General features: G+C 43.1%; 1 protein-coding gene across 2 annotated transcripts in view; it reads right to left on the minus strand.

Moving 5' to 3' along the window:
• The window catches only part of sema4d (semaphorin 4D), a 156,775-nt gene that overhangs the window by 3,283 nt on the left and 132,370 nt on the right, over nt 1-21,122 (minus strand). For both annotated transcript variants that reach the window (XM_033017736.1, XM_033017735.1), the window contains 2 exons: nt 6,709-6,912; nt 2,935-3,032 (listed from right to left, as the gene is read on the minus strand). In XM_033017736.1, the coding sequence (XP_032873627.1) occupies nt 2,935-3,032; nt 6,709-6,912 (302 nt within the window). The remainder of the gene's footprint in view (nt 1-2,934; nt 3,033-6,708; nt 6,913-21,122) is intronic.

Genomic DNA, 21,122 nt, shown 5'->3' on the forward strand with positions numbered 1-21,122 from the left:
CCTGGAAGTATGATGTTGTGGCGATCAGTGAAACATGGTTGCAGGAGGGCTGTGATTGGAAACGAAATATTCCAGGATTTCGTTGCTTCAGGTGTGATAGAATTGGAGGGGCAAGAGGTGGAGGTGTTGCATTGCTTATCAGGGAAGATATTACAGCAGTGCTTTGGCAGGATAGATTAGAGGGCTCGTCTAGGGAGGCTATTTGGGTGGAACTGAGAAATGGGAAAAGGGTAGCAACACTTATAGGGGTGTATTATAGACCGCCAAATGGGGAGCGAGAATTGAAAGAGCAAATATGTAAGGAGATTGCAGATATTAGTAGTAAGCACAAGGTAGTGATTGTGGGAGATTTTAATTTTCCACACATAGACTGGGAAACACATTCTGTAAATGGGCTGGATGGGTTGATTGTAAAATGTGTGCAGGATAGTTTTTTGCAGCAATACATAGAAGTACCTACTAGAGAAGGGGCGGTGCTGGACCTCCTGTTAGGAAATGAGACGGGTCAGGTGGCAGAGGTATGCGTTGGGGAACAGTTCGGGACCAGTGATCACAGTACCATTAGTTTCAATATAATTATGGAGAGGGTCAGAACTGGACCTAGGGTTGAGATTTTTGATTGGAGAAAGGCTAACTTTGAGGAGATGCGAAAGGATTTAAAAGGAGTAAATTGGGACAGTTTGTTTTATGGGAAAGATGTGGAAGAGAAATGGAGGACATTTAAAGGTGAAATTTTAAGTACAGAATCTTTATGTCCCTGTTCGGTTGAAAGGAAATAGTAAAAATTGGAAAGAGCCATGGTTTTCAAGGAAAATTGGACACTTGGTTCGGAAAAAGAGAGAGATCTACAATAATTATAGGCAGCATGGAGTAAATGAGGTGCTTGAGGAGTATAAAGAATGTAAAAAGAATCTTAAGAAAGAAATTAGAAAAGCTAAAAGAAGATATGAGGTTGCTTTGGCAAGTACGGTGAAAGTAAATCCAAAGGCTTTCTACAGCTATATTAATAGCAAAAGGATAACGAGGGATAAAATTGGTCCATTGGAGAGTCAGAGTGGACAGCTATCTGCAGAGCCAAAAGAGATGGGGGAGATATTGAACAATTTCTTTTCTTCGGTATTCACCAAGGAGAAGGATATTGAATTATGTGAGGTAAGGGAAACAAGTAGAGTAGCTATGGAAACTATGAGATTCAAAGAAGAGGAAGTACTGACACTTTTGAGAAATATAAAAGTGGATAAGTCTCCAGGTCCGGACAGGATATTCCCTAGGACATTGAGGGAAGTTAGTGTAGAAATAGCAGGGGCTATGACAGAAATATTTCAAATGTCGTTAGAAACGGGAATAGTGCCGGAGGATTGGCGCACTGCGCATGTTGTTCCATTGTTTAAAAAGGGGTCTAAGAGTAAACCTAGCAATTATAGACCTGTTAGTTTGACGTCAGTGGTGGGCAAATTAATGGAAAGGATACTTAGAGATAATATATATAAGCATCTGGATAAACAGGGTCTGATTAGGAACAGTCAACATGGATTTGTGCCTGGAAGGTCATGTTTGAATTTTTTGAAGAGGTTACTCGGGAAATTGATGAGGGTAAAGCAGTGGATGTTGTATATATGGACTTCAGTAAGGCCTTTGACAAGGTTCCTCACGGAAGGTTGGTTAAGAAGGTTCAATTGTTGGGTATTAATGGTGGAGTAGCAAGATGGATTCAACAGTGGCTGAATGGGAGATGCCAGAGAGTAATGGTGGATGGTTGTTTGTCAGGTTGGAGGCCAGTGACTAGTGGGGTGCCACAGGGATCTGTGTTGGGTCCACTGTTGTTTGTCATGTACATCAATGATCTGGATGATGGTGTGGTAAATTGGATTAGTAAGTGTGCAGATGATACTAAGATAGGTGGGGTTGTGGATAATGAAGTAGATTTTCAAAGTCTACAGAGAGATTTATGCCAGTTGGAAGAGTGGGCTGAAAGATGGCAGATGGAGTTTAATGCTGATAAGTGTGAGGTGCTACATCTTGGCAGGACAAACCAAAATAGGACGTACATAGTAAATGGTAGGGAATTGAAGAATGCAGGTGAACAGAGGGATCTGGGAATAACTGTGCACAGTTCCCTGAAAGTGGAATTTCATGTAGATAGGATGGTAAAGAAAGCTTTTGGTGTGCTGGCCTTTATAAATCAGAGCATTGAGTATAGAAGTTGGGATGTAATGTTAAAATTGTACAAGGCATTGGTGAGGCCAATTCTGGAGTATGGTGTACAATTTTGGTCGCCTAATTATAGGAAGGATGTCAACAAAATAGAGAGAGTACAGAAGAGATTTACTAGAATGTTGCCTGGGTTTCAGCAACTAAGTTACAGAGAAAGGTTGAACAAGTTAGGGCTTTATTCTTTGGAGCGCAGAAGGTTAAGGGGGGGAATTGATAGAGGTCTTTAAAATGATGAGAGGGATAGACAGAGTTGACGTGGATAAGCTTTTCCCACTGAGAGTAGGGAAGATTCAAACAAGGGGACATGACTTGAGAATTAAGGGACAGAAGATTAGGGGAAACTTGAGGGGGAACTTCTTTACTCAGAGAGTGGTGGCTGTGTGGAATGAGCTTCCAGTGAAGGTGGTGGAGGCAGGTTCGTTTTTATAATTTAAAAATAAATTGGATAGTTATATGGACGGGAAAGGAATGGAGGGTTATGGTCTGAGCGCAGGTATATGGGACTCGGGGAGAATACGTGTTTGGCACGGACTAGAAGGGTCGAGATGGCCTGTTTCCGTGCTGTAATTGTTATATGGTTATTATTATATGGTTATAAAACTCCATGCTGAAATAATGGGATTGAGGGGTTGGGTGGAGAGAATTGAAATTCTTAAGCTTGTGCCATTAATGAGGAACTCTTCGGTTATAATGGATATACTTTGCACTAGTTCTTCTTACCCATGACTTCATCCATGCTTGCATCACTTTTTCATGCTCATCGACTGCATTCCTCCATTTCGTCAGCTCTGTCGACCATTTGCTTTTGGCAAGGGCATCTAAATCCAAAACAAAATTAATTAATTAGCTATGATCAGCAAGTTTTCTAATTTAATGTGCCTATAACTGGAAATTAATGCCTCGCATTCAAATGAATCATCTTTGGCACCATGAAACCATGTTAAGCTGCATGAAAGCAACTCCAGGAGATGATGTGAACTGGAAACACGCAAGACTGCAGACGCTGAAATTTAGAGCAACAAAATAAATCTTGCGGAGGAATTCAACAGATCAAGCAGCGTCTGTTGATGCTTCAAGTCAGGATCCTTCATCGTGACAATAAAGTATTCATTCATTCGTTCACGACTGTTGTGTATCGGTTCAAACTCCAAGCTCTAGTAAGGAACTGTACATTTCAAGCTACCTGCGAGTGGCAATGCAACACATTCCACAGGACCCTGTCTGCAGAGATATAAAGGGAAACAAAGCTAACACTGGGGACAATAAACTTGTTACTTAATAAATAGTGACGGGACCAAAACAAATTTGATTTTTAAATCAATTCCAGCAAAATAAAATCTGCTTAGTTTATAGATTCTCAAGATCCCCATTTAGCAAGTCTCAGTGCCTTGGTATGCCAGAAAACTCTGGCTTGATGTGCAGACGTGGTCAAATGGTCCATAAATTTAATCAGAGCTGCCACACATGCACTCTCAAATGTTCAAAGAAAAACTGGATTCTTTCATTATTGAACAATTATTGATGTGCGAGCATCAAACTCATAGAAAATCACTTGCATGGGGTTTGCAACAGTAAATAGTAGGTGACCAGGTGACACCCCCGCCCTCAAGCAACAAGAATGATTACTAGCAAGAAAACTTCTGATACATTTAATTTTAAAATAGCTTTTAAATCGATCTAGTATAAACAGCTTTAACTACAGTTTTAGTTTAGTTTATTATTGTCAGAGGTATACTGAAAATATTTTTGTTTGTGTGCTATCCAGTCAAGGAAAATACTATACATGAATACAATCTGGTTGTCCACAGTGCACAGTGCACAGATAAAGGATAAAGGGTACAACATTTAGTGCAAAGATATAACATTGAAATCCAATAAAGTCCAATTAAAAATAGGCCAAAGATCTCCAGTGAGGTAGTTGGGAGATCAGGATCGCACTTTAGCTGATGAGAGAACCGTACATTTGCCTGATAACAACTGGGAAGCAGCTGTTTCGTGAATCTGAAGGTATGTGTTTTCAGTTGGGTGCAATGCTCCTGCTCTGTCACTTTGATCGTCTCCCACACATTCCTTAAGATCATTTAAAGTAGGAGGGGGACCAGACCAAATGGACCTATTCTGCCATGTAATAAGATCATGACTAATCTAAGAGTTAGCTCCACTCTCCTGTCTGTTTCGAACACCCCTTGATTCTGCCAGTCTACCCCTTCTTACCCAGATCTACCTTATACTAGCAGATCTAACCCGCCCGTTCCCCTCACCTCTTTATCAACTATCTCCCTTCTATTCCATCAGTTTGAAGAAAGTCCCTGACCCAAAACATTGCCGGTATAATTTCCCTCCAGGTTCCTGCAGCAGTTTATCATTTGCTCTTTGATCCTGCATTTGTTCAAAAGTCTATTTTGCTTACTGAATATATTTATGGGATGGAGAATTCCAAAGATCCATGATCTTCCAAGAAGGATTTTGTCTTCATCTTTGTCTTAATAGGGCAATTCGGAAACAATACTCCCAAGATCAGGATTTGCCACAAGAGCAAAAAAACCCTCAGTTTTGACCAGGTCAAGGCCCTTAGCCTCCGAGATATTTTGATAAGATCTCATTGCATTGTACTGAACTCTAATGGGTATAGACTAAACAAACTGAACCTTTCTTCACAAGGTGATCCCTTCATCTCAGGAAGGAAGCCAGTGGCCCTTTTATTTTATCCTTACAACCTCAGCAGGAGGTAGCAGAGAACAATTTTCCATTTTGATCTTTTGTTTGCCAGAGTTTACATATATTTTTGACAGCAAGGGTCATTTCCTTCAAGAACTGTTTGGTGAACACCATGCACACAATATTCTTAGTTCGTCGTGATTTCTTTGCAGACCAATTTTCTCCCCTCAGTCGCTGGAGAAATTGACGAGCATTTCTTTCACCACTGACTGAGTACTAACACTGTGCATTGGAAATTCAGCTTGTATCACAACAACATCTCATGATTCGGTCACTTTTCACCACCAACTTAGGGCCAACATCCACTGCTGACAAATTCTGCCGCGCATACTTTCATATCCTCCACTGACAATGGTAATTCTCTAATTAGTCAATGGTGTGAACATACAGTGATACTGGTGATTCAAACCTTTTCTCACTTCCTCTACAAGTTAAATGCCACATCAGCATCACATCAGGTTGGAGCCTGATTGCTATAAACTTCTGTATAATAAATATTAATGAAAAATATAAATCTTAAGAATCAAGCACCTACAATGTGACTTTAGTGGAATAAAACGATCACTGGCTTAACCATGTAGGTCTGGATGTCACCAAGCCATTTTTATATTGTTGCCAAAGTTAGTGCATCTTGCTTCATCTCCCCCGAATGGTCTCTGTCAAATTCTTGTCCACTATATTTTGTGGCACTCCTGGGAATAACCTAATAAACCATTTTTGAACCTTCTCTATTGCTAACACATTATCCTTGTACTCTGGTGGCCAGACGAGTGTGCACTACTGCACTATGCGCTATCTAGTATTTATAACATTTTAGTAAAAACGTCCCAGCCATTGTTCAATAGCTCGATTATTGAAGGCAGGTATCCCATATTATTGATCACCGTCCAGCTATCTACAGTTATCTAGGGTCACCTGGTGTCTTATACTTCACAGTATCGTGCCATTTATTACTTCCTTGCCTCCAACTAATTACCTCACAAATGTGCAAACCCAGTGCTAGTTCTGGTCAGGTATACAATGCTTTCCAATGTCGTCAATTCACAGGACCAAATCTGGTTCAAAGAGAGTGATTTGAAAACAATACCAACAGTATAGTAAGAGCACCAGATGTATCTAAAATAAAATTCCTACCCGGTGAAGTCAGAGTTTTACGTGTGTTTGGTGTTCCACATTGCCTGATTTACCCCAACTCCCATGACAACTTTCAACACATCCAGAGTGGGATGGAATAATCTCAGATAGACACAAAATGCTGGAGTAACACAGCAGGTCAGACAGCATTGTAGGGGGAGGGGGAGAGGAGGAGGAAAGAGGAAGGAGGAATAATCTCAATTTGCCTCAAAAGGTTTATTGTCCATAAATCGACAACCCAGTCCGACTGTCACAATATAACAAGTGTGTACAAACTGTAAGATGGAGCACAGGAACCAAGTCTTTGCCAGTACTTTGCAAAACCGTAAACAAGAAAAGGGAGCTAGGCACATAAAAATGCTCCTTCAATGTCCTTGCATGTTCATTTAGAGCCATCCCTTCACCTGGGGCAAAATCCAGACATTCCCCACCCATGCACACAGAAGCAACAGTTCACTCCCACCCAAGTGCAACTCCCACCCAAATGCAACTCTCCTCAGGGACATTCACAAATATTTTTAAAATATTGGCTTAGGTTCTATCGTTTATTTATCCTTGATTACATTTTTCTCCCTACTATGCAAAAAAACTCTCAAAGTTGCAGGCATCACACCAATGCAAATTATTGTTTCATCACTTTACCTTCAACTATGATGAGTACATTTGACTGCGCAGTTCCTTTTTTGGATATAACGTGACAATGATATTGTGTGTCAATAGTTACTATGTCCTTCAACCAGCTGATTGCATGGGTTCTCCCATCTCTTAATGCCTGAGTTTGGTGCTTGACAGAATCAGTCACCCTTTGACCATTTTTCTTCCAAATGAAGCGCAAATCTTTGGGTCCTGTAGAAAATAAAATATTTATAAATCATCACTATCACTAAATGTTGCCGAATTACTTCAATTTAAGGCTCTCATTACTATCTGATCCAGTCAAGAGCGACCACCAATAGTCAGATGTGTGACCTGCTGACAGCTGACAAAATGGACTAGTGGTGAGTGGATGCCCGCATGTTCCAACATAAACTAATCAAAGCAAAGGAGCTTAGTGATAGTATTTACAAAATGCTCCAATTTTGCCGTTTGGGGTCAAGTCCCAGAAGATACCACAGTCCTCTCTGGGTTCTTCCTGATGCGATGAAGTCCAAAGCTACAAGATTTTCTGTCACATGATGCCTTCTCCTAGTAGGACATTGAATCAAATGTTTGACAAGAAGTGTTGACCCTGTGACTTAAAGATCATTTGATTAAGCACAAAAATTGTCACTTTTATTTTGTTCTTTAAAAATCATGAATGATTAGCTGTTTTACCTTTAGTTGTACTCCAGAACATTTGAAGGTTCAGCAAGCAACAGTTTATATCAAAGAATAACATCCCTGTTTAAAATTCAACCGCGTCATAAAACCACTCAGGTTCAAGAATAGCTTCTTATCAACAACCATCAGGCTCTTCAACACTACATAACACTAACTGATGAACTTTGATTTCATTAGGATTTGGGTCTTTTTTTTTTTGCACTAGTATTTGGGGTTATTAATTTGCTGACTTTTAAAAATATATTATCTATGTGGATTGTGTTACAAGCTTGTCAAGCTGCTGCAAGTAAAAATGTAATTGTTCTGTTGTTAGTAAGAATGACAATTGAACACTTGACTTGACTCTTGATTTCTCCAGTGGATAGTAAGAGACACTGGATCTCCAAATTGGTGTGTGGAGACAGGAATCCAATGACAGAAAATGTCAACTGGAAAGGTTCAGCCCACAGGGCACTTGGAATATATTTCACCTTAATTGGTAACATTGTCCCCACTCATTGTCATTATAAATCCTCCCTTGCCTTCTTCCTTGGACTAACAGAGCCTCTGCCAATGTGATACATGGCACAATATGTAGCCCTGAAAGGTTCCAGTGGAAGCACCACTGACATTGGCAATTTATGCACATTGTAATGAGACACAATGACTAAACATCAAGCATAGGCTGTTCTGTTGAGATATGCCACTATTAATGTACTTGAAACCATACAATCTCCTCGAGATTGTTTATTGCTCTCCTTCAATATGTATCAGTGAAGTAGTTCCTACTTTTTTCCTCTTACCTTTTTAAGCTGCACCTGTGATTATTCTTAATAATGTCCACAGCTATCGAAAACATTTTCATATTTAACTCTTCTCAATAGGATACAGCAGACTGGACTCCATTAACTTCATTTTATTACTATAGATAAGGAATACTGCTTACAAATTTGAATCGACAGTGGCATTAATGCAAACCACTTAAGATTTATTTCTTAACGTTTGGATTTAAATAACCTTCAAGTGCTTACAACAAAAGGAGACCAATGATGAGCAGTGTTTTTAAAGATTGTTTTTGTAATGTTATGCAAAGAATGAGCAATTTCAAGATTGGAGACTGGAAAACTTTTCTACCCTAAGCCCTTAATCAGATTCAGATTCAACTTTAATTGTCATTGTCAGTGTACAGTACAGAGACAACGAAATGCAGGGGGGGGGGGGGGGTTGATTGGCAGTCACCGAGGTACAGTGTTGAGTAGTGTGACAGCCGCAGGGAAGAAGCTGTTCCTGGACCTGCTGGTCCGGCAACGGGGAGACCTGTAGCGCCTCCCGGATGGTAGGAGGGTAAACAGTCCATGGTTGGGGTGAGAGCAGTCCTTGGCGATGCTGAGCGCCCTCCGCAGACAACGCTTGCTTTGGACAGACTCAATGGAGGAACCGGTGATGCGTTGGGCAATTTTCACCACCCTCTGCAGTGCTTTCCGGTCGGAGACAGAGCAGTTGCCATACCATACTGTGATACAGTTGGTAAGGATGCTCTCGATGGTGCAGTGGTAGAAGTTCACCAGGATCTGAGGAGACAGATGGACCTTCTTCAGTCTCCTCAGGAAGAAGAGACGCTGGTGAGCCTTCTTGACCAGAGTTGAGGTATTGTGGGTCCAAGAGAGGTTATCGGAGATGTTGACCCCCAGGAACCTGAAGCTGGAAACACGTTCCACCTCCGTCCCGTTAATGTGGATGGGGGTGTGCGTGCCGCCCCTAGACTTCCTGAAGTCTACAATGAGCTCCTTGGTCTTCTTGGAGTTAAGGGCCAGGTTGTTGTCAGCGCACCATGCTGCTAGGAGCTGGACCTCCTCCCTATAGGCCGACTCATCGTTGTTGCTGATGAGGCCAATCACCGTTGTATCATCTACATACTTGATGATGGTGTTAGTACCATGTACAGGTGTGCAGTCATAGGTGAAGAGGGAGTAGAGGAGGGGGCTCAGCACACAGCCCTGTGGAACGCCGGTGTTCAGGATGAGGGTTGAAGAGGTGTGCTTGTCTAACCTAACAGACTGGGGTCTGTTGGTTAGAAAGTCCAGTATCCAGTTGCAGAGGGAGGGGTCGATGCCCAGGTTACCGAGTTTGGTGATCAGTTTAGAGGGTATAATGGTGTTGAATGCTGAGCTGTAATCGATGAACAGCATTCTTACGTAAGTGTCTCTGTTGTCGAGGTGGGAGAGGGCGGAGTGAAGTGCCGTTGAGATGGCATCCTCCGTACTCCTATTCTTGCGGTAGGCAAACTGATAGGGATCCAATGTGGGGGGTAGGCAGCCTTTGAGGTGTGCCAGGACCAGCCTCTCGAAGCACTTGGTGATGATGGGGGTAAGTGCAACTGGGCAGAAGTCGCTGAGGCTTGCTGCAGTAGAGTGTTTTGGCACCGGCATGATGGAGGTGGTTTTAAGGCACGTGGGGACAACTGCTTGGGCAAGTGACAGGTTGAAGATGTCAGTCCAGACATCTGTCAGCTGCGCAGCACAGGCCCTGAAGACGCGCTCGGGGATGCCATCAGGGCCAGCAGCCTTACGTGCATTAGTCCTACTCAGTGCCACGTGCACGTCGTAGGGGGTGAGTGTGAGTTGTTGGTGATCAGCAGGGAGCACAGCCTTGATGGCTGTCTCTAGATTGTCCCTGTCGAAGCGGCCATAGAAGTGGTTAAGCTCCTCAAGGAAGGAGGCGTCGCTGGATGTGGGGGTGGTGTTGGTGGGTCTATAGTCCGTGATGGCTTGGATGCCTTGCCACATGCGTCGGGGGTCGGAGTTGTTGTTGAAGTGCTCCTCAATCCTGAGCTTATGGCAGTGCTTGGCCTTCTTGATGCCCCTCTTCAGGCTAGCCCTGGATGAACTGTAGGCTCGAGCATCGCCTGACCTGAAAGCGGTGTCCCGTGCTTTCAGCAGTAGCCTGACCTCGCTGTTCATCCATGGCTTCTGATTCGGGAATATGGTCACCCGTTTGAGGGAGGTGACACTATTGATGGTGGAGTTTATAAAGTCCAGAACAGAGGATGTGTAGGAATCAATGTCCGTGTGGGAGTCAAGGGTGGCCTGGGCTGCAAACGCCTTCCAGTCAGTGTTTCCAAAACACTGCTGAAGTGTGGAGTCCGCTTCTTCTGACCAGACTTTAACTGTCCTCACAGTGGGTTTAACCCGTCTGATGAGTGGGGAGTACTTAGGGAGCAGGAACAATGAGAGGTGATCAGACTGACCAAGGTGGGGGAGGGGACGGCTTTGTAAGCTTCAGCCATGCTAGTGTAGACTTTGTCCAGTGTCTTGTCTACTCTAGTGGCGTAGGAGACATGTTGGTGGAATTTGGGGAGTACAGTCTTCAGGTTGGAGTGATTGAAGTCACCCGCAACAATGAAGGCTGCCTCGGGGTTGTGCGTCTGTTGTTTGCTAATGGCAGTATTCGAGGTTCAATGGCAGTAATCGAGGTTCAATTCGAGCACAAACAGATGTAAAACATTAGCTCCCTCTAATCCGCACCAATCGGGGTGAATTTTCCATTCCACCACCTGGGCTGTAAAGTAGAAGGTATATATATCACTTGCCTACCCTCCTTATTTTCATTCTCATAGACATGTGACTTTTGCATAATTTCTGAAACCTCGAACCCCATATGCAACGTTTTTGTTAGCAACACACTTGCAGCTCATCTTCAGATTTATTTACAATAATTTTGTTTTGCCGGTGCTTAATCTTAGTTCAAACTTGAATTGTTCCAAAGTAATAGAAGCCAGAGAGAAGGAAGACAGAGGTCAACAATAAAATTAACAAATCCAGCCTATTCTTTACCACATGGAAGAACATCAGGATGTCAAAGCAACTGGAATCGAAGATTACACCAAGGAATTACAACACAAATGTTGTTGGTGTTAGTTACACAAAACTGCTGGAGAAACTCAGCGGGTGCAGCAGCATCTATGGAGCGAAGGAAATAGGCAATGTTTCGGGCTGAAACCCTTCTTCAGACTGATGGGGAGTGGGGGGGGAGGGGGGGGGGGGAAAGAAGAAAGGAAAAAGGAGGAGGAGCCCGAAAGCTGAGGGATGGGAGGTGACAGCCCGAGGGCTGAGGAAGGGGAGGAGACAGCAAGGACTAACAAAATTGGGAGAATTCAATGTTCTTGCCTCCAGGATGCAGTCTCCCCAAGCGGAATATGAGGTGCTGTTCCTCCAATTCCAGTGTTGCTCGCTCTGGCCATGGAGGAGACCCAGGACAGAGAGGTCGGATACGGAGTGGGAGGGGGAGTTGAAGAGCTGAGCCACCGGGAGGTCAGGTTGGTTATTGCGGACCGAGCGGAGGTGTTCGGCAAAACGATCACCCAGCTTCCGCTTGGTCTCACCGATGTAGATCTGCTGACATCTAGAGCAGCGGATGCAATAGATGAGGTTGGAGGAGGTGCAGGTGAACCTCTGTCGCACCTGGAACGACTGCTTGGGTCCTTGAATGGAGTTGAGGGGGGAGGTAAAGGGACAAGTGTTGCATCTCTTGCGGTTGCAATGGAAAGTGCCCGGGGAGGGGGTGGTACGGGAGGGAAGGGAAGAATTGACAAGGGAGTTACAGAGGGAGCGGTCTTTGCGGAAAGCAGACATGGGGGGAGATGGGAAGATGTGACGAGTGGTGAGGTCACGTTGGAGGTGGCGAAACTGATGGAGGATTATTTGTTGTATGTGACGGCTGGTGGGGTGAAAGGTGAGGACCAGGGGGACTCTGCCCTTGTTGCGAGTGGTGGGATGGGGAGAGAGAGCAGTGTTGCGGAAGAGACCCTGGTGCGAGCCTCGTCTATGGTGGAGGAGTTGAACCCCCGTTCCCTGAAGAATGAGGACATCTCCGATGCCCTGGTGTGGAACGCCTCATCCTGGGAGCAGATGCGGCGTAGACGAAGGAATTGGGAGTAGGGGATGGAGTCCTTACAGGAAGCAGGTTGGGAAGAAGTGTAGTCCAGATAGCCATGGGAGTCAGTGTTAGTTGGGTCTGCATTGGTTGTAGCAAGACCAGGTTGCTAGTTTGAAATTTCTAACACCAAATCCAACAAACCTTTGGTCAGAAGGAATTGCTAAGCAAGAGCAACATCGGGACCATATAGCCTATGGCTAAACAGTTAGTATGAAGATGGCAAATGCGTTATCACAGGTGAGGAATAGACCCAAATGCTGTGTTCTGAACAGCCCTCTGCTGAACACTAGACAAGAGGGTGCAAGGTCATAAGTGATAGGAGCAGAATTAGGCCATTCGGCCCATCAAGTCTACTCCGCCATTCAATTATGGCTGATCTATCTCTCCCTCCTAACCCCATTCTCCTGCCTTCTCCCCATAACCCCTGATACCTGTACTAATCAAGAATCTATCTATCTCTGCTTTAAAAAATATCCATTGACTTGGCATCCACAACCTACCATGGCAATGAATTCCGCAGATTCACCACTCTCTGACTACATAAATTCCTCCTCATCTTCCAAAAGGAATGTCCTTTAATTCGGAGGCTATGACCTCTAATCATAGGCTCTCCCACTAGTGGAAACATCCTCTCCACATCCACTCTATCTAAGCCTTTCACTATTCGGTACATTTCAATGAGGTCCCCCCTCCCTCATTCTTCTAAACTCCAGCGAGTACAGGTCCAGAGCCGACAAACGCTCATCATAGGTTAACCGACTCAATCCTGGGATTGTCATCATCATGACAAACCTCGTCATCATCAGAGCAGAGAAGAGCATTCAAACATACGTGGGTGACCCCTATAGACCAACAGACTGGAAGTGGTGCTTTCTCAAGGAGACATTGATCTTTCTCTAAATAACCATATAACAATTACAGCACGGAAACAGGCCATCTCGGCCCTACAAGTCCGTGCCGAACAACTTTTTTCCCTTAGTCCCACCTGCCTGCACTCATACCATAACCCTCCATTCCCTTCTCATCCATATGCCTATCCAATTTATTTTTAAATGATACCAACGAACCTGCCTCCACCACTTCCACTGTAAGCTCATTCCACACCGCTACCACTCTCTGAGTAAAGAAGTTCCCCCTCATGTTACCCCTAAACTTCTGTCCCTTAATTCTGAAGTCATGTCCTCTTGTTTGAATCTTCCCTATTCTCAAAGGGAAAAGTTGATCCACATCAACTCTGTCTATCCCTCTCATCATTTTAAAGACCTCTATCAAGTCCCCCCTTAACCTTCTGCACTCCAGAGAATAAAGACCTAACTTATTCAACCTTTCTCTGTAACTTAGTTGTTGAAACCCAGGCAACATTCTAGTAAATCTCCTCTGTACTCTCTCTATTTTGTTGACATCCTTCCTATAATTGGGCGACCAAAATTGTACACCATACTCCAGATTTGGTCTCACCAATGCCTTGTACAATGTTAACATTACATCCCAGCTTCTATACTCAATGCTCTGATTTATAAAGGCTAGCATACCAAAAGCTTTCTTTACCACCCTATCTATATGAGATTCCACCTTCAAGGAACTATGCACGGTTATTCCCAGATCCCTCTGTTCAACTGTATTCTTCAATTCCCTACCATTTACCATGTACGTCCTATTTTGATTTGTCCTGCCAAGGTGTAGCACCTCACATTTATCAGCATTAAACTCCATCTGCCATCTTTCAGCCCATTCTTCCAAATGGCCTAAATCACTGTGTAGACTTTGGAAATCCTCTTCATTATCCACAACACCCCCTATCTTGGTATCATCTGCATACTTGCTAATCCAATTTACCACCCCTTCATCCAGATCATTGATATACATGACAAACAACAAAGGACCCAACACCGATCCCTGAGGCACCCCACTAGTCACCTGCCTCCAACCCGACAAACAACCATCCACCATTACCCTCTGGCTTCTCCCATTCAGCCACTGTTGAATCCATCTTGCTACTCCTGCATTTATACCCAACAGTTGAACCTTCTTAACCAACCTTCCATGAGGAACCTTGTCAAAGGCCTTACTAAAGTCCATATAGACTTTCTCTGTAACTATTCTGACATTTATTTGTGAATTCTAGTCTTCATACGTAGATTTTGTGTTAAGATAAAAAGCTGTGTGTTGTTGACCGAGCGTTGCTAAGTAGGAAGAGAAAGTTCTTGACATAATACTGTAGTTCTACATTGCTTGGGGAGATGAAGGATGGGGAATTGGTAAGATTTGGAGGCAGTTTGGTGGGGAAGAGAAGGGATATTTCTTCATGGACTATTCTTTCAGTGTATCATTAGTCCTACTGATGGATTAGCTTTTCTTTTTGCACAAGATGCTCACTAACAAAAGTTTTTTTTGATTAACAATTAGCATTATTCTTCTGACCATTTTATGTCCATGGAATTTGAGTCCCTTTCGCCACGTTGACATAAACACAACCACAGACTTTCTTGCTCGAAGAATTTTCATCCCATGTCAATGAGAAGTCAATCGATGCTCATCACAAGTATTTATTAATTGCACTTGTGTGGGCAGTTGATTCGTTTTCTGTGGCTAGGTTGGCAAACGTAATTTTATTTCAGAGTTGCCGTCCAGTGCAGTTCCACCAATAAATGAAGTGTCAATTGAATAAATACCATATCTGGACAAGAAAGGTTATATGTTTTTTTTCAATATACCTTAGAAAATATTGGTCGGAGTAGATTAGGTATACAATTGGCCAAATGAAGCTCAAGTGTTTTGTGCTTCTGTTTAAAAAAAAAAAGTATAACTAAAATATTTGTTTCAAAGGAAGAAAGAGTGCTTTTTATTTTATTTAATATTTTATAATAGTGCGGCACAGTGGTGTAGCTGCAGAGTTGCTGCCTCACAGCACCAGAGACCTGGATTTGATCCTGACTGTGGGTGCTGAGAGTACGGGGTATGTACATTCTTCCTGGGACCAGGAGGGTTTTCTTTGTTCTGCTTTCACTTGGTCTCTGCTCTGGTTTCCTCCCACCCGCCAAAGTTTGTAGGGTAATGATAGTGTATGGGGTGATCGCTGGTTGACAGAGACAGGCAGAGAGGCAGAGAGAGAGGCAGAGAGAAGGGGGTATCTCCGTGTCGTATCTCCGTTCGCACTGCGGCCTAACATCGAGGAGCTGGCGGCCTCCAACTGGAATCGACCTTGAGGGCTCCGGCCGTTGAGCCTGTGGACTTACCATCGCGGAGCTTGCTGACTTTCGGAGGCTGTGGTGGCACTGCGATTGCGGCTGCAACTCTACTTTCGGGGGTTTCGGCCCTCGCAGGTCCCGGGTTGGCGACCGATTTTTCGGGTGCTCCAGCAACAGCAGCTTTGTCCGCCCAAAATCGCAAGGTTTGAATCAGCCCATTCACAGGACCTTTCATCGCCCGGCGCGGATTACAATCGGCCGCGGGATCTTCCATCGCCCAGCAGGGGCTTTAATATCGAGAGCCTCGATCGCCTCAACGCAGCAGTTTGACTGCCTGACCGCGGAGAAGAAGCAAAGAAGAGATACCTTCCATCACAGTGAGGAGGTGCCTGGAGGAGAGTCACCGTGATGGATGTATATGTTACATTTATGTAATTGTGTGGTTTGTTACTTTATTGTTATGACTGTATGGAAACAAAATGTTGTTTTGATTGACAAATAAAGAAATTCAATTCCATTCATAATCTAAAGATGGCTGCAATACAGGCCTGGCAGAGCATCACCAGAGAAGACACCCAGCAACTGGTGATGTCCATGGTTCGCAGACGTCAAGCAGTCATTGCATGCAAAGTATATGCAACAAAATACTACTTTCATTTGCATTACATTGCTGTGTCCCAAACATTATGGTGCCCTGAAATGGCAGGAGACTATGTATAAACACTGCTGTAATGTCTACATGGTGAAACCAAAATGTATAAAAATGGCCTTTATTAAAATCTGACAATGTGCACTTTCACCACATGTGATTTTTTTCCTATTACAAATCTCAAATTGTGGAGTACAGAGGCAAATAAATAAATGATGGGTCTTTGACCCAAACATTATGGAGGGCACTAGACAGCATAAAGGGCATAAAGAGAGGAAGGGTTTCGGCCTGAAACGTTGCCTATTTCCTTCGCTCCATAGATGCTGCTGCGCCCGCTGAGTTTCTCCAGCATTTTTGTGTACCTTCGATTTTCCAGCATCTGCAGTTCCTTCTTAAGCATAAATGGCTCGATTTGTAATCATGGATTGTCTTTCTGCTGACTGGTTAGCACGCAACAAAAGCTTTTCACTGTACCTCGGTACACGTGACAATAAACTAAACAGAACCTGCTCTCCTAACCCCTTACAAACTCCTAATTTTAACCACACCACTACTGCACTGCCAAGGCTTCAGCAGCATAAGCCCTGGTCATAGATCAGGTGGACGGCGGACAAGGCTGCTGGAGCCCTGCAGCAGCCCGCTGCTCGGCCCGGTGAGCCATGACTGTGTCCCAACCACAGACCCGGCTCACTCGGAGAGGTCAGGAGGCCGAGCCCAGCCTCTGCTCATCCCGGGGAAATGGGAATCAGCGAGGGGGTGGAAGGAGACTGACGGCGACAAGGGGCCTAGAAAGAGCAACCCGGGGGGGGGGGGTGGTTTACCTCCCACGCCCTCAAGGTCAGTTGCAGGAGGCACCCCTCTGGGGAACAAGGGTTGAAGAGGGCCAGGTGTGGAGAAATTTGACAGTTCGCAGGATGGCCAAAATGGAGGAGATGGCTGCAATCGGTCTTGGTGGCCAGCTGCAGCTGGGATTGTAAATCTCTAAATTCAAGCATAAATGTACATAATCTTAACATTTACAGATACTGAGTGTGTCGAAAGTTCCATTCATCTCTATTATTTTATTTAATAATTTAAATGCCCATAAACAGTGGAGATTTATGTTGCCTTGTAGCCAACTACTATTTGGGGAAGTGTTTTAAACAATGGCTCAACCAAAACAAAAACATTGCATTTGTTCTGACCTTGGGATGTCCCAATACACTGCAGATCCATGAAGTTTATTTTGAAGTTGAGGTGCCACAGTATTGTAAGGCAATCAGACAGCCTATTACATGATGTTTAAGAAGGAGCTGCAGATGCTGGAAAATCGAAGGTAGACAAAAACTCAGGGGACGAGGCAGTATCTATGGAGTGAAGGAAATAGGCAATGTATGAAGAAGGGTTTCGACCCGAAATGTTCCCTATTTCCTTCGCTCCATAGATGCTGCCTCACCCTCTGAGTTTCTCCAGCACTTTTGTCTACCTTTGACAGCCTATTACATGAAGTTTTTACATTGAAGAAGATCTGTATGTAGAGCTGTAGATCAATTTGTTGATTACAAAAGCAGCTCAATTTCTACTCAACAGCAAAGTGTTGAGTATGAACTTATGTCATTTATTTATCCTAATTCCCCTGCTTTTAAATTGAAAGATTCTGGATAAAGCTTGAGCTTTTTATTCACACAGCTATTCAGTTAGGTGTAATCCCCAAACCGGAATTGAGACCAGAACATTTCCAAATGTATCCTGACCTTATCAAGTCACCTTGTACTTTTTTTGATCTGTTAAAACATTTTTAATTTGCTTACATAGACACAAAGCACTGGAGTAACTCAGCGGGCCAGGCAGCATCTCTGGAGAAAAAGGAAGGATGGCGTTTCGGGTTGAGACCCTTCTTCAGACTTAGATCATTAGTTGGCAAAAGAAAAGCAAAATGTTTAAAGTGTCATCAAACACTGGCCAAATAACAATAATCTGAAATGTGCACAGTATATATATATAATTAAACTTTCTCAAACATTCATTGCACTAACTTTACTGCAGAGACCATGACACGAGCAACGCACAGGTAATCACCAATGATGATTGTCTTGAAATTTATAAAGGAAATAGTGCAAAAACATGTCCAAATTAAAAATGTTGAAGAATGAACAGGCTGTGGCGGCTCCCAAGGGTCGGGCCATCCTAACTGTCAAACCCCTCGTCATAGGAATATGCCAATAAGTAGAAATTAGACAATTAAAAAGGAAGTGGACAAAAAGCAGACCCAAAAAGGATCAATTTTGTCAATATACAATACCATAAAGTTATTAATAGTCAACTTCTTCCAAGTTGCATCTAGAATCACACTTGCATTTCAGTTTCTGTGATGCTTACGTTAGAGTAACATTAGACTGCTACACTAACCCGTGGCCTTAAGACAGAACCGCCAAGTTTTGTCAGAGCATTTCAGTATTCTAGTACCTGAAAATCAGTATTTTGCTGAGGAAATCAGTATTTTTCACGGTGCCATTTTGCTGAAAAAAATGTTGCTTTTTTATGTGCGTGTAAGTACAAGAATACATAACTTTGCTACCAATTGACATGTCTTCTATGCACCTTACCTTTGTATACCTCTGTTTGAACGGCTGCTTCCTGCTTTTAGCACCCGATGATGTAGAAGCCATTTTGGAAGCCCCCCTCTCCCTCCCTCTCTCTCCCTCCTTCCTTTTTCCCTCCATCTCTCCCGCCCTCTCTCCCTTTCCCTCCCTCCCTTTCCTCTTCCTTTTTTTCTCCCTCCCTCCCCCCTCCCCGAATAGTCTGCGACCCATAGCGCTGTGGCCATAGCGCTATGTGTAAAGGCAATAGCGCTCCAGCTGGTAGCGCTATAATTAGAACCCATGGTGCTGTTCGTTTAAATTCCCACGTGCTAAACTGAGAGCGCTGTTTAAACCTGTAGCGGGACAGGCAGATCAAAGCTTACAAAAATAATCATCCAGATCTTGAAATTTAAAATACTAATAGATTTAATCTGCTATAATTTTTAGAGTTACAGCATGACTTTTTTTATATCCTTGCATTTTTTAAGCAGCAAGATGAAACAGGAAGTCGGGCCGATATTTAAAAAATCCGTATTTTACAAAGCAAATCTGTACATCCGTATTCTTATCGCATTTCCGTACAAAATACGGAAAATCCATAGTACTTGGCAGCTCTGTTAAGAGCACAGGATCAGGTGTGGGCTATTTTGTCCCTATTCTACTCTACATTATGGCTGGTCTGTGATCCAGAACCACCTGTTTCTTGTCTCTCTGCAGATTTAAAAGTAACAATCAACTCATCAACTACTATTTGGGGGAACAATGTTCTAAACATTTCCTAGCTTCAATTGAGGAAGTCTTAAAATTTACTGCCAGTCCAGCGTCCCCCTCAAGCAGAAAAAAAACAATGTTCTTGAAAGGATTGTTCAATATATTCTAAAACTCCCCAAATTCCATAATCATTCATTAATTTAATCCATGGAGTTTATTTTTTTCTCATAAATGTGTGCTGCCAAAAATGCAATGTTCTGAACTGTTCAATATACTGCTGGTGGAGTCTAAGCAGGGCTGTGAGCACCTGCCCTTTATGGCAAATACATTATGTGCATAAATCCTCAGATATTTTTTGTCTTGTCTTGTTTCTAGCTTTTTCACTACCTATATGTTCTACTCTGCTCACAAAAAAGAGATCCTCACATTTGCATACTTTGAGATTTGCATTCCAATTTTGCACTTCCCCTTAATTGACTATGCTTATAATATTATGCTGCCATATCTACTGCTTACGTCACCCATCTTAGTACTAAAGACCTAGATAAGTGGCTTTCTCTCCTGTCACCGAGTGAAGGTGCTCTAATGCAAAAAAAAATTTGTGACTTCTTTGCGTGATTATAGCAATCATTGTTTAATCATAAAGGTCCTATTTCTCCTCTTTCCATGGAAAGCACCGTTAACTTCCTGCTGTATCTCACTAAATTTCATTGGGTTTGAAAAATTCACTGGAAACCATGCAACTTCTCCAACCTAACGTGATCTTCAAAGAACACCACTATCTAAACATGCTCTATAAATAACAAAATGTTGACACTAAAGGAAGAAAGTTTTGAAGGACATATAATGCAGGTAGTATGACAATCGAAATGATCTAAAACAGAAGAGTACCACCTGCTCTTGAAAATCACTCACCTTTGCGTTTTTTTGGAGTGCTCATCAGGGATAAAACACTCAAAACAAGCTTCAGGTGCGGATACAGGTACAATCGAGACAGAGACACACACACACACACGCACACGCACACACAATATATCTCCTGATCTTCAGTTGGGTAACTAAAAGGTCGATTAGAAGTCTAACTAGTTTTTCAGCCTGACACTGCATCCAAGCACTCCATACCAAAACCACCAATGGCATTCTCTGTGATCATGGTGAAAATCCTCTCCCCTTTCTTCTTCCACCAAGTCTTGACACAGTTGATCACACTATCCACCACTAACATCTTGTTAAGTGGCATCCCACAACTTATTCCCAGACACTTGGTCATAATCAAAGAATCACTAGCATTAATTGTCTATTTTCTGCATTCACCACTGCAAGAATTTAAGTTGGTCATCAGTCCTTTCTATTTCTCTACCACGGATTCCCATACATAATATAATCTGAAAATGATGAAAACCACCCCTACTTCACAAGGCCATGACTTCCAATGAATAAGAAGTTACTTCTCACAAAATATTGGAGTAAAGCGATTGGGACCCATCACAAACTCCACCCCTTTCTCAAACTTGTGTCTGAAACTGTACCAGAGTTAGCAAACTTGGCATCGTAGACTATTCCACCATAAATGTCAAATCCTCTATGTCACCAAAACCAGCTTTTCCAACGTGTGAACACATTTAATGTGTGCACTTGCCTCATCATACTTGCCTCTAAAATGTATTCCAATGGGTTCCCTGCACAGTCCCACCTGATGGACCATTTCCAGAC

This window comes from Amblyraja radiata, chromosome 3, assembly GCF_010909765.2.
Source record: "Amblyraja radiata isolate CabotCenter1 chromosome 3, sAmbRad1.1.pri, whole genome shotgun sequence".
Classification (NCBI taxonomy): Eukaryota; Metazoa; Chordata; class Chondrichthyes; order Rajiformes; family Rajidae; genus Amblyraja; species Amblyraja radiata.